The following is a 13,600-nucleotide window of genomic DNA, read 5'->3' as shown; positions in this document are numbered from 1 at the left end:
CAACCCCACTACTTAAAAAAAAAGAGAAAGGGTGGAAAAATACAGGGAGTTAATGACCAGTAATGGGAAAAATACTATCTATTGTAAAATATGTATGACAAAACATCTGTGAAGCATTAGTGGGCTTGAACAAAGTCAGTATGGGTAATGAAAGGGGAATGCACAACTGGAGAGTTTTTGAGGATGTAACTCATAGAATAGATGACATGGTTGAGAATTGGTTGCCAGGCAGAAAGTAGAGTAGGAATAAATGTCTTTTTCTGGATGGCAGGTAGTGGATATTGGGGTGTTGCAGGAATCAGTACTTAGGCCCCAGCTGTTCACAATATGCATCAGTGATTTGGATCAGGGAACTACAGGTCCTCTCCAGGTTACCATTGAATGACTTATGGAGAGCCCACATATCCAAGCGTTTGGGAGACTGGTGGGATGGATTTGCCGGCTATTGCGATGCCACAGGCAACTGCTGCTGGGAGGGAATGTGACATTTTTCGTGCCTTCTACCTTATCGTGACCCTCCCCCCTCCAAAGAGTCTCAACGTTTCCCGGGGCCTGACCAAATGTATTCTTGGACATTGTAGGAAGCAAGGAAAAAAAATTGCTGGGGCCCTGGCAGAGATTTTTGTATCTTCGTTAGCATGGGTGAAGTACTTGAACAGTGGAGGATGGCTGATGCTATGCCTTAAGAAGATCTGCAAGGACAGACCAGAGAACAGCCTTATATCAGTGGTGGGAAAGATACTGGAAGGAATTCTGAGAGACAGGGTTTGTTTGCATTTGGAAAGGCAAGTACTTATTAGGAATAGTGAGCATGACTTTGTGTGTGGGAAATTTTGTCTCATGAATTTGATAGAATTTTTTGAAGAGGTGATCAAGAGGATTGGTGAAAGCAGGGAAGTAGATGTTGTCTACATGGACTTCAGCAAGGCCTTGGACAAGCCCCACATGGTAGGCTGGTCCGGAAGGTTAGAAGACATGGAGTTCAAGATAATCTAGGCAGTTGGATGCAAAGTTGGTTTGTGGTAGGTGGCAGAGGATTCTAGTGGAAGGTTTTTCAGATTGGAGACCTGTGACCTGTGGTAGGTTGCAGGGATTTGTGCTGGATCCCCTGTTGTTTGTTATATATATTAATGATTTGGATGAGAATGTAGGTGGCATGATTAATAAGTTTGCAAGTGACACCAAAACTTGTGGTGTGGCAGAGTGTAAAGAAGGTTGTCTAAAGTTAGAACAGGATATTGATCAACTGGGAAAGTGGGCAAGGGAATGGAAGATGGAATTTAACTTGGACAAGTGTTAAATGATGCATTTTGGGAAGTTAAACCAGGGCAGGACATACACAGTTAATGGCAGGGCCCTGAGGAGTGTTCTTGAACAGAGATCTAGGGTTACAAGTACATAATTCCCTGAAAGTGGCAACACAGGTGAAGAAGGCATATGGCATGCTTTCCTTCATTGGCTGTGGCTTTGAGTACAAGAGTTAGGACATCATTTACAGTTCTACAAAATGTTGGTTAAACTGCACTTGGAGTATTATGTACAGTTCTGGCTGTCATGCTGTAGGAAGGATGTGATTAAGCTAGAGAGAGTGCAGAAAAGATTCACAAGGATGTTGCCTAGTCTGGAGGGCTTGAGTTATAAGGAGAGATTGGGTAGGCTGAGGGATGACCTAATGGAAATTCATAAAATTATGAAGGCATAGATAGGGTAGTCTTTTTCCCATAGTAGGGGTGTCTAAAACTATAGGGCATTGGTTTAAGGTTGGGGGGGGGGGGGGGAGATTTAAAGGGGATGTGGGCAGCAAAGTTTTCCACATCAATGGTGATGGGTAGACACCTTGGTTGGCCTGAACAAGTTGGGCCAAAGGGCCTGTTTCCATGATGTATAAAGACAAAGATAAGGAGGGTGCGAACTGTGAGGAGAATGCAAGGTGGCTTCAATGTGATGTAGGCCTTGAATGAGTGGGCAGATACATGACAGGTGCATTTATTTAATAGATGAATGTGAAGTTGTCCACTTTGGTTCAAAACTAATAAAACATTATTATCTGAATGTGATCAATTGGGAAAAAATGATGGCAATGAGTTCTCTGCATATACCACTTGCTGAAAGCAAGCTTCTAGATGTAGCAAGCAGTTGTGAAGGCAAATGGTATGTTGGCTTTCACTGCGAAAGGATTTGGGTATAGAAACAAGGGTGTATTGTTGGAGTTATATAGAGTCTTACTGAGATCCCAACTGGAATTTTGCATTCAGTTTTGTTCTCCTCGAGGAAGAATGTTTTTGCCTTAGAAGGAATACAATGAAGGTTTACTTGACTGGTTCCTGGAATGGCAGGACTGATGCATGAGGAAAGATTGAGACAGTTAGCCCTGTATTCACTGGACCATGGAAGAATGAAAGGGGTTCTAATAGAAACCTATCAAATTTTGAAAGCACTGGATAAAGGAAGGATGTTCCTAATGTCTAGAGTCCAGAAGTGGGGCTCTCAACCTTGGAAAACAGCTATGCCTTTTAGAACCGAGATCAGGAGAAATTTCTTCACCCAGAAGGCTGTGGATACCATGTCATTAAATATATTCAGGAAGGAGGTATGTTTATTTCTTAATACGAGAGGGATCAAGGAAGATGGGGAGAAGGCGAGAACATGATAGTGATAGAGTCATAGAGCTATATAACATGGAAAACGGGCTCTTTGGACCAAGTGTCCATACCAGCCAAGTTTCCTAACTGAGCTAGTCCCATTTGCATGTGTTTGGCTCATTTACTTCTAAACCTTTCCTATCCAGGTACCTATCCAAATGTCTTTTAAATATCATAATTGTACCTACCTCTACCACTTCCTCTGGCAGCTCATTCCAAATACACACCACCCTCTATGTGAAAAAGTTGCCCCTCAAGTCCCTTTTAAATGTTTCCCTTCTCACTTTAAATCTATGCCCTCTAGTTTTGGACTCCCGTACCCTGGGGAAAAGACTGTGGCTATTCACCTCATTTATGCCACTCTCTTTTCACACACTTTCCAGTTTAATGACATGCTTTCTATAGCAGGCCGACCAGAACTTTATGCAGTAGTCCAATTGTAGCCTTACCCGTGTCTTGTACAGCCATAACATGATGTCCCAACTCCTATACTCAATATGCTGACCGATGAAGGCCAGCGTGCCAAACTCCACCTTCACCATCCTGTCTTCCTGTGTCACCACTTTCAAGGACAATGTACCTGCACCCAAAGGTCTTTCTGTCTGTAACACTTCCCATGGCCCTACCATTTACTGTGTAAGACCTGCCCTGGTTTGTCTTATCAAACTGCAAACCCTGCATTTATCTGAATTAAACTCTATGTGGATGATCAGCCATGATCACATTGAATGGTGGAGCAGGTCCAAATGGCTTAGTTCTGCTTCAATTGTCTTTTTTTTCCCCAAGGTTTCAGCATAATATGCATGTATATCCCCAGACCTTAAGCATTGTGTTTTATAGTTTATATTGCCTTTCGTTATTCTTCCTACCAAAATGTTAAAACACTTCACATTTCTCAGTATTAATTTTTATCTCCACCAATCCACACATTTCACCGGATTTTCTTTATTTCCTTAAAATCTATTACTATGACTTCAAGTTTTGTGTTCTTTGCAAATTTAGCATTTGTTCCCTGTGAACACAAGTCTTAACTATTAATATTCTGAGAAAAGGAGTGATCCTAATACCAACCTCTTGGAATTCCGCCATACATTTCCTTCGGTCTTAAAGGATAATTTTTCACACCTACTGTGTTTCCTGTTACATGGTCAATTTTCTATCACACTGCTATAGTCCTTTTTATTCCATGGTCTTCAATCTTGATTACAAGACTATTATATAATATCTTACCAAATGGCTTGTGGAAGTCCAAATATATCACAACAGCATTTCCCTTGTCCCCTTCTCTGCTACTTCTGTAAAACAAAAACCTCCATTGTTAGTTGGCCACAAATTGCTTTTAACCAGTCCATTTTGGCTTTCAATAATATATACTTGTCCAGTTACTGTAAATACTGTGCCTGATTATTATTTCTAGAATTTTTCCACTGCTGAGATTAAACTGACTGTTAATTGGTTTATTATTGTCACGTGTACTGAGATACAGTGAAAAGCTTTGTTTTGCATGCTCACTCACTCACTGGGCCTGTTCAGGTCCCTAAACACTCCCACCTACATGCCACCACCAACCCACCTTGGCTCAAGATGGCTTTACTATCCTCCACCACCAATGACTATTTCAATCTTTTATTCTGTCCAAATCTTGATCTTTTCCTCCACAAACCTTGTGGTTCTCCCCACCATATCCTCTCCACATCTTTCCACCTCACATTATCACATTTTTTGCATATAATAATTCCATTGGATATTTCCCCTCTCCATATCAATCTTTCATCATGCTGCTGCAGGCTTCGATGATCTCCATTGTTCCCAACCTCCCACTACCTTAATACACAGACTACACGCTCCCGTCCAAAAGCTCACCCAAATCCTTTCTTGCAGGATGTTAGGGATAAATTTGTCCCGGTGAGGCAGAGAAAGAATGGCAGGGTGAAGGAACCATGGGTGACTAGAGAGGTGGAACAACTAGTTAGGAAGAAGCAGGCAACATACATAAGGTATAAGCAGCAAAGATCAGGTAGGGCTCGTGCGGAATATGGGGTAGCAAGGAAGGAACTTAAGAAGGGGCTGAGGGGAGCAAGAAGGGGACATGAAAAGGCTTTGGCGAGTAGGGTTAAGGAGAATCCCAAGGCTTTTTTCTCATATGTGAAGAGCAGAAGGATGACGAGAGTAAAGGTAGGACTGATTAGAGACAAAGGTGGGAAGGTGTGCCTGGAAGCTGTGGAAGTGGGTGAGATCCTCAATGAATACTTCTCTTAAGTATTCACGAAAGAGAGGGGCCTTGATGATGCTGAGGACAGTGTTGGTAAGGTTAATGGTCTAGAGCATGTAGATATCAAGAGAGAGGATGTGTTGAAGCTGTTCGAAAATATTAGGACAGATAAGTTCCCGGGGCCTGACGGAATATTCCCCAGGCTGCTTTGCGAGGCAGGGAGGAGATTGCTGAACCATTGGCTAGGATCTTTGAGTCCTCGTTGTCCACGGGAATGATACTGGAGGATTGGAGGGTGGCAAATTGTCGTCCCCTTATTCAAAAAAGGTAGTAGGGATAGTCCAGGGAATTACAGACCAGTGAGCCTTACGTCTGTGGTGGGCAAACTGTTGGAAAGGATTCTAAGATATAGGATCTATGAGCATTTAGAGAATCGTGGACTGATTAGGGACAGCCAGCATGGCTTTGTGAAGGGAAGATCATGTCTCACATGCCTAATAGGGTTCTTTGAGGAGGTGACCAGGAAGATTGATGAGGGGAGTGCAGTAGATGTGGTCTACTTGGATTTTAGTAGGGCGTTTGACAAGGTTCCACACGGTAGGCTTCTTCAGAAGGTCGGGGCATGGGATCCAGGGAGGCTTGGCCGTGTGGATTTGGAATTGGCTTGTCTGTAGAAAGCAGAGGGTTGTGGTGGAGGGAGTGCATTCAGATTGGAGGTCTGTAACTAGTGGTGTCCCACAAGGATTGGTTCTGGTACCTCTACTTTTTGTGATATTTATTAATGACTTGGATGAGGGGGTAGAAGAGTGGGTTAACAAGTTTGCAGACGACACAAAGGTCAGTGGTGTTGTGGATAGTGTGGAGGGCTGTCGAAGCTTGCAGAGGGATATTGATAGGATGCAGAGCTGGGCTGAAAAGTGGCAGATGGAGTTCAATCTGGAGAAGTGTGAGGTGGTACACTTTGGAAGGACAAACTCCAAGGCAGAGTACTAGGTTAATGGCAGGATTCTGGGTAGTGTGGAGGAGTAGAGGGATCTGGGGGTTCATATCCACAGATCACTGAAAGTTGCCTCACAGGTGGATAGGGTTTTTAAGAAAGCTTATGGGATGTTAGCTTTCATAAGTCGGGGGATCGAGTTTAAGAACCGCGAGGTAATGATGCAGCTCTACAAAACTCTGGTTAGACCACACTTGGAGTACTGTATCCAGTTCTAGTCGCCTCATTATAGGAAGGATGTGGAAGCGTTGGAAAGGGTGCAGAGGAGATTTACCAGGATGCTGCCTGGATTGGAGAGTATGGATTATGAGGAGAGACTAAGGGAGCTAGGGCTTTACTCATTGGAGAGGTGGAGGATGAGGGGAGACATGATAGAGGTATACAAAATATTAAGGGGAATAGATAGAGTGGACAGCCAGCGCCTCTTTCCCAGGGCACCAATGCTCAATACAAGAGGGCATGGCTTTAAGGTAATGGGTGGGAAATTCAAGGGAGATATCAGAGGGATGTTTTTCACCCAGAGACTGGTTGGTGCATGGAATGCGCTGCCTGGGGTGGCAGTGGAGGCAGATACGTTGGTCAAGTTCAAGAGGTTGTTAGATAAGCATATGGAGGAACTTAAAATAGGGGGATATGTGGGAGGAAGGGGTTAGACAGTCTTAGGCGTGTTTTAAAGGTCGGCACAACATGGTGGGCTGAAGGGCCTGTATTGTGCTGTATTGTTCTGTGGTTCCCCACCGTGGGATTCCCAACATCCAGCCAAGCTGACTTGTAATATAGTTAGTCATGGTGGGAAATGTGGGGGAAAAATGTGCTGATCTCATATCTGCCATTTTATTTAGTGGAGTTGGCGGTTATGGTTTTCAGGATTTCCCTAGTTCTAAGCGGCTTCCTGCTGCCTTCCCATCTTTGAGCTAATGTACAGCTCAATGATTCTAGAAAAATTAAAAGCAATTTGATAAGACAATGAAAGGCATTTTGCCTTTTTTGCTATTATAAAGTTTCCTATTTTGTATGCAGGTTCAGTATCTGGTGGAAAGAGGTGCCATGATTGAACACGTTGACCACAGTGGAATGCGTCCATTAGACAGAGCAATTGGATGCTGCAACACTTCAGTTGTAGTGATGCTGCTTAGGAAAGGTGCAAAACTAGGTATGGATTTAAAACTCATAGGATGCAAAACTATTATAATCAATAGCAGAATTTCTCATTTGTTATTTTGGGATTATTTATTAGTTTACCTCTGACAAAAGAAACAGTATTGTCCTGTTTTTCTCAGTAGTATTTACACTGATTTTATAAAGTACACAGTTATCTGTAAATTGATTTGATTTGATTGTATTGTCAATCGAAAATCTGAAATTGCCCTATTTTTAAAAAAATCCAATAGTTATACTCCATTGTATAATCTGTATCTTTTGTTTGGATCTGGACATTGCTGGCGAGACCAACATTGCCATGTATGGTTGCGTTGAACAGGTGATGGTGAGCTGCCTTTTGGTGAATGTACTTTTGTAGAGCTGTTCTGGAGGGAGCTCCAAGATTTAGAAACAGTGACAATGAAGAACCTGAAACATATTTCCAAGTCAGGGAGGTGTGCTGCTTTCATGGGAGCTTGCTGCTGCTGCTGGCAATCCCATACAACTGTTGCCTTTGGTCGTCAAATTTGTGGGTTTGGGAGGTGCTGCTGGAGTAGCTTAAATGAATAACTGCAGAGCATTTTGTTCTTGATACATGCTGCCATCAGTTTGTGCCAGTAGTGGAGTGAATGAATGTTTAAGGTGGTGGATGGGTACCAGTCAAGTGGGCAGCTTTGTCCTGGATGTTGTCCAGTTTATTTAGAGTTGTTGGAGCTGCAAGTGGAGAGTACTTCATCATGCTGCTGGTTAATGCCCTGCAGATGATGAAAATAGTTGGGATTGTCGGGTCACTAACTCCAAGATACCCAGCCTCTGATCTGTTCTTGTCGTCACAGTTTTTATGTGGCTGGTCCAGTTGAATTTCTGGTCAGTGGTAACCTTACAATATTGATTGAAGTATTCAGATATGTTAAGGCCATTGAATGTCAAGAGTAGATTGTTAGACTCTCTTGTTGAGATGATCATTGCCTTACTCTTTTGTGGTGTAAATATTACTTGTCACCTATCAGCCCATTGCCTGGGAAATGTCTAGAGCTTGTGTGCAGCTATGGACTAGTTCATTTGCTAGGAGTTGCAAATAGAATTGAATTGTGCAATCAGCAATCATTAACCCCTGCCCCCCCCAATAATCTTATGATAGAGCAGCAACACAAAAAGGTCTTGAACTGGGGGAAGGCTAATTTCAATAGTATGAGAAAGGGCCTGGTGAAAGTAGATCGTGAGCAAATACTTGTGGGTAAAATGACAGCTGACAATTAGAAATTGTTTAAAAGAGAGTTAGAGTTCATAGCCTGTATGCTCCAATAAGTATAAAAGGCAAAGATGGCAAGGTTAGGGAATCTTGAATGGCACAGGATATTTGAGTTTGATCAGGGGATGAAAAAGGAAACATATAAGGCAGGTATAGGCAACTAGGATTGAGGGAGTCTCTTGAGGAATATATTGTGCAGGAGAGAACAAAGAAAAATTGAGAGGGCATAAAGGGGCCATGAAGTATTCTTGGCAAGTAAAATTATAGAGAAGCCAAGACATTCTCTGAGTATATCAGGAGCAAGAAGGTAACCAGTGAAATAGAGTGGATCCCCCTGGGGACCAAATGGGTGATCTGTGTGGAGCCAGGTGATGTGGGTGAGGCCCCTGAGGAATATTTTTCAACTGTATTCACCCAAGAGAAGGACATGGAAGATGGCAAGTTCAGAGAAAGGTATGTGAATAATCTGAGGTCATGGGGCACATAAGGGTTGATAAATCTCTAGGGTAGATGAGATCTATCCCAGGTTGCTTTGGGAAGCAAGGGAAGAGATAGCTGGGACCCTATTGGACATTTTTGCATCTTCGTTACCCACAGGTGAGGTGCCAGAAGATTGGAGGATAGCTAATCTTGTTCCTTTATTTAAGAAGGGAAACAGCAATAAGTCAGTTAAGTAAGATTAAGTAAAGGCTGGTGAGCCTTTCATCAGTAGTAGGGAAACAAATGGAGAAAATCCTAGGTGATAGGATTTATGCACATTTGGAAAGGCAGGGGCTAATAATGGACATCATGGCTTTGGGGGAAATCATACCTCACAATTTGACTTTTTTTTTGAGGAGGTAACTAAGAATTTTGATGAAGGCAGGGCAGTAGATGTTATCTAAATGAACTTTAATAAGGCACTTGATAAGGTTCCTCATGGTAGACTGGTCCAGAAAGTTAAGGCAGGTGGGATCCAAGGACAGCTGGATCCAAAACTGGCTTGGTGATAGGAGCCACATAGAACTAGTGGAAGAATGCTTTTCTGATTGGATGTCTATGACCAGTGATATACCACAGGGTTCAGTGCTGGAATCCTTGTTTGTAATGTATATTAACAACTTGGACATGAACATAGGTATGATTAGTAGTTTGTGGATGACACAATAGTTGTTGGTGTTCTGGATAGCGAGGAAGATTGTCTAAGCAGGATATAGTTCAGATGGTAACCTGGGCAGAGTGTTGACAGATGAAATTTAATGCTGATAAGTGCAAGGTGATGTATTTCAGGAAGTCAAATAGGAGTATGACATATGCAGTAAATGGTAGGGCATGAAGCAATGTTGATAAACAGTAGTACCTTGGGGTTCATGTCCATAGTTCCATGAAAGTGGCAACACAAGTGGATAGGGTGGTGAAGAATACATATGGCATGCTTGCCTCCATAGGTCAGCACATAAAATATCAAAAGTTGGGATGTTATGTTGCTACTTTACAAAATGCTGGTTAGGCTGCACTTGACAGTATTGTGTGCTGTTCTGGTCACCACATTATAGGAAGGATGAGGTTGTGCTGGACGGAGTGCAGGGGAGATGACAGGATTTGAGAACTTTAATTATGCGGAGAGATGGGATTGTCTGGGTTTGTTTTCCCTGGAAGGAAGGAGCCTGAGAGGTGGCTTGACAGCTATATATAACATTATGAGAGGCATAGATAGGGTAGATAGAATCTTTGTTCTCATGGCAGGGATATCAGAAACAAGAGGCAGTTGGCAGGTGGGAGACTTTTAAAAGTGTGATATCAAGATTCTAGGGGTAGCAGGTTCCTACTGGAGTGAAGGGCAAGGCTGGCAAGTTTAGGGAACCCTGGGTGATGAGAGATATTGAGGCTCTGGTCAAGAAAAACAAGGAGGCATACATTGGCTTTAGGCAATCAGGAACAAGCAAACCCCTCGATGACCACAAGAAGTTTAGAGGTAGACTTAAGAGGGAAATCAGGAAGGAAAAAAAAGAGGGTATGAGATTGATCTGGCAGACTGCAAGAGATTCTATATGTATATTAAGAGTAAAAGGGTGGCTGGGGAGAGAATAGGTCACTTTAAAGATTAGCATGGCCATCATGTGTGAAGCCACAAAGAGATGGGTGAGATTTTTAATGATTTTTAATTCTCGTCAGTTTTTACTGTGGAGAAAATGATGGATGGGAAAAAGATGAGGGAAATGAGTGATGTCTTGGACCACATACAAAATGTGTGTAAAATCAAGAGGGGTAATACCAGGGTGAACGCAAATAGTCTTTTTATAAGGGTAGGGGAACTAAAAACTCGAGGTCATAGGTTCAAGGTGAGAGGTGAAAGATTTAAAAGGAGACCCGAGGAATGGCAACTTCACGAAGAGGGAAGTGCATATGTATGGAATGAGCTGCCAGAGAAAGTGGTTGAGGCAGGTACGATAATAACATTTAAAAGACATTAGGATAAGTACATGGATGGGAGGAGTTTAGAGGAATATGGGCCAAACCTCGGCAAAAGGGACCACCGGCAGGCACCATAGTCAGCATGGACGAGTTGGGCCAGAGGGTCTCTTTCCATGCGTTATTACTCTATGACTCTAAGAGAGCACAGGTGTAAGGAGAAAGGAGTTTTAAAGATTTGAGAAGTTTTTTTTTACACAGTGAGTGGTTGACATCTGGAACTTGCTGCCAGCTGAGGTGGTGGAGTCAGATACAATCACTATGTTTAAGAGACATTAAGATGGACACTTAAGTCAGCAGGCATAGGATATGGACCTAATGCAGGCAAGTGAGATTAGTGTGGATGGGCAAAGTGTATGGCATGGACATGGTGGGCCGAAGGGCCTATTTCTGTGCTGTATAGCTCTATGAATTGTATTGGGCCTCATTGTAACAGTGTAGGAGGCAAAAGACAGAAAGATCAGGGTGGGAGTTGGATGGTGAATTAAAGTGACAGGGAACCGGAAACTCAGGGTCACTCTTTGTGCACTGAACATGGATGTTCTGCAAAGTTACACCTAATCTGCCCTTGGTTTCTTCAGTAGAGAGGCCATATTTTGAAGACCAAATACTGTATACTAACTTGGAAGTAGTGCCAGTGAATCGCTGCTTCACCTGGAGGGTGGGAAGAGCTGAAAGGACAGTTGCATCTTGTGTGGTTGCATGAGAAAATGCCATAAAATGGGAAAATGTTGAAAGGCAAGGGGAGTATGTGTCTGGTTGTGGTGAAATCCTTCTGGAACCAACAGAAATTGTGGAAGATGATCCACTGAATGCAGAGGATGGTGCGAGAGAAGTTAAGGACCAAGGGAATTCTGTTTTTGCTCTGCCTCAGAGAGAGGGCAAAAGCAGAGGTGCAGAAAATAGATGAGATGTGGTCAAGAGGTTTGTCCACTAAGATGGAGGAGAAGCCACAATTCAGGGAGATGGAAGACATTTCAGTGGCACCTATGTGGAATGTCTCATCATCAGAGCAAATGTGATGCAGCCGGAGGAACTGAGATATGCAGTGGACTCCTTACAGGAGGCAATGTTGGAAGAAGTATAGTCAAGGTGGCTGTAAGAATCTTTGGACTTGTTATGGATGTCTGTGGCTAGCCTATCCCGATACGGAGATGGTGAGATCCAGAACGCACACATCCTCATGTTCAACAACTTTTCCTTCAACTTCACCCACATTCTCCAGATCATGTTTTAGCTATGACAGTTGGGTAGGCCTGAGCTATGCCTTTTTTTGTGTGGAATGCAAGGAACAACCTTTGTTTCAGTCCTTCTCAGGAACCACTCCTTCAACTTTTTCTCTGGTACATTGATGGTTGATGGTTTGCATTGGTGCTGCTTCCAGCCCTCATACAGAACTTGCAAATGTTTTCACTTCTGCTGTTGATTTGCACTCTTCTCTTGCCTTCATATGGTCCATCTCTGACACTTCCCTTTCTGGATTAAGATTATTGGTATCTGAAGTTTTTTGATTTTTGTTAATTAACTGGATTAGATTTGTCATGCATTTCGTGCACAAGACATGCCTGGGCAATTTTCCACCTCATTGGGCTAGTGTTGTATTTTTACTGGAACAGCTAGGCTAGACATGTAGCTGTACTGGAGCACAGACCTTCAGTGCTACAGCTGCTTCCAATACTCTTGGCTGTTTCTTGCTGTCATGTGGTATATTCATCAGTTTACTGGAGGTCACCATGGGAAATCAAGTCTATTAAAATGGTTACATTTTTATATTTTTTCAGTTGTGCAGAATTTGATGGGGGATTTCCTTGTAGGTTTTCCTGTAAATAATATTTCCAGAGACAAAAGCCTGTGCATAATTTGCAGTCAATTTATGATGTGCTACTTTGTTCCTGAAAAGCACGTTAGTATTGTTGCTTGCCTTGATGGCTCACTTTTGCAAGTTGGCTGCAATGGTATGCATTGTTTCACACACATTTACTGCTGTTGCCTCTTCAGCCATTTAGTGTGCTCATTTTTCTGTGATGAAGTTGTTGTTAAATGTCTTGGATACATATTCAAATGTAGACATTCTTTAAGGACTTCCTTAACTCCACTTTGCTCTTTTTTCTAACGTGAATATATTTTCAGTGCCATAGTGACTACATTTGGCATAATATCTCAATCACTGAGCCATTTTATGACAGAATAGTCTTTATATGTTTAGTTTATAATCATGTCCATCATTGCTGAAATCTAATAACATTGACCTACTGAAATGATTTTGTTTTCTGGGAAATGGTGAATAGATCTAAAAGAGAGTTTTTATACCAATAGTTGAGTCTTTTTGCTGCATTTAGAGATCTTGTAAGCAGTATATATATTGTTGAAAACCAAATGCATTTGGAAATGGCTTTTGTTGCAACAGTGAAATTATTTGCCAGATAAATTTCGTCAGTATGATTTTTAATGCACATTTATTTTAAGTACAAGTTGAAACTTAAAAATTTTTTTTAATTGGAAATAAAGACCAATTGTCTTGACCTTGTATTAACTCCCACCTTGTTTTTAATTCCCTCTTAAATGCCTGTATTAATACATTACAAAAGTTAGAAATTCTTTTTGTTATTCAAAGATTAGTCTTTTAAACAGAAATTGCACTGTTTTGTTTTAAGTAATATAGTATTTTTTCTGTGTAATGGTATGAACTTACCTTTTACTATAATATAGCCATATTATTACTCATACAGGTAATGCAGCTTGGGCAATGGCTACATCCAAACCAGACATTCTGATAATTTTATTACAGAAACTAATGGAAGAGGGAAACCTACTTTATAAGGTATGTTATTTTTTTAATTTCCAGATTAATTTGGAACCATGTGTGCACTATTATAACATAAATGTATTTTTGTGGGTATTAGTCA

At 41.9% G+C, this 13,600-nt stretch overlaps 1 protein-coding gene across 3 annotated transcripts in view; it reads left to right on the top strand.

Moving 5' to 3' along the window:
- The window catches only part of tanc1a (tetratricopeptide repeat, ankyrin repeat and coiled-coil containing 1a), a 115,243-nt gene that overhangs the window by 88,652 nt on the left and 12,991 nt on the right, over window positions 1-13,600 (top strand). For all 3 annotated transcript variants that reach the window (XM_052025217.1, XM_052025300.1, XM_052025382.1), the window contains 2 exons: window positions 6,872-7,004; window positions 13,424-13,515. In XM_052025217.1, coding sequence (XP_051881177.1) covers window positions 6,872-7,004; window positions 13,424-13,515 — 225 coding nt within the window. The remainder of the gene's footprint in view (window positions 1-6,871; window positions 7,005-13,423; window positions 13,516-13,600) is intronic.

This window comes from Pristis pectinata, chromosome 1 (assembly GCF_009764475.1).
Source record: "Pristis pectinata isolate sPriPec2 chromosome 1, sPriPec2.1.pri, whole genome shotgun sequence".
Taxonomy (NCBI): domain Eukaryota; kingdom Metazoa; phylum Chordata; class Chondrichthyes; order Rhinopristiformes; family Pristidae; genus Pristis; species Pristis pectinata.
Note: the sequence above shows the minus strand (reverse complement) of the source record. Positions and strands in the feature narration are given on the sequence as shown.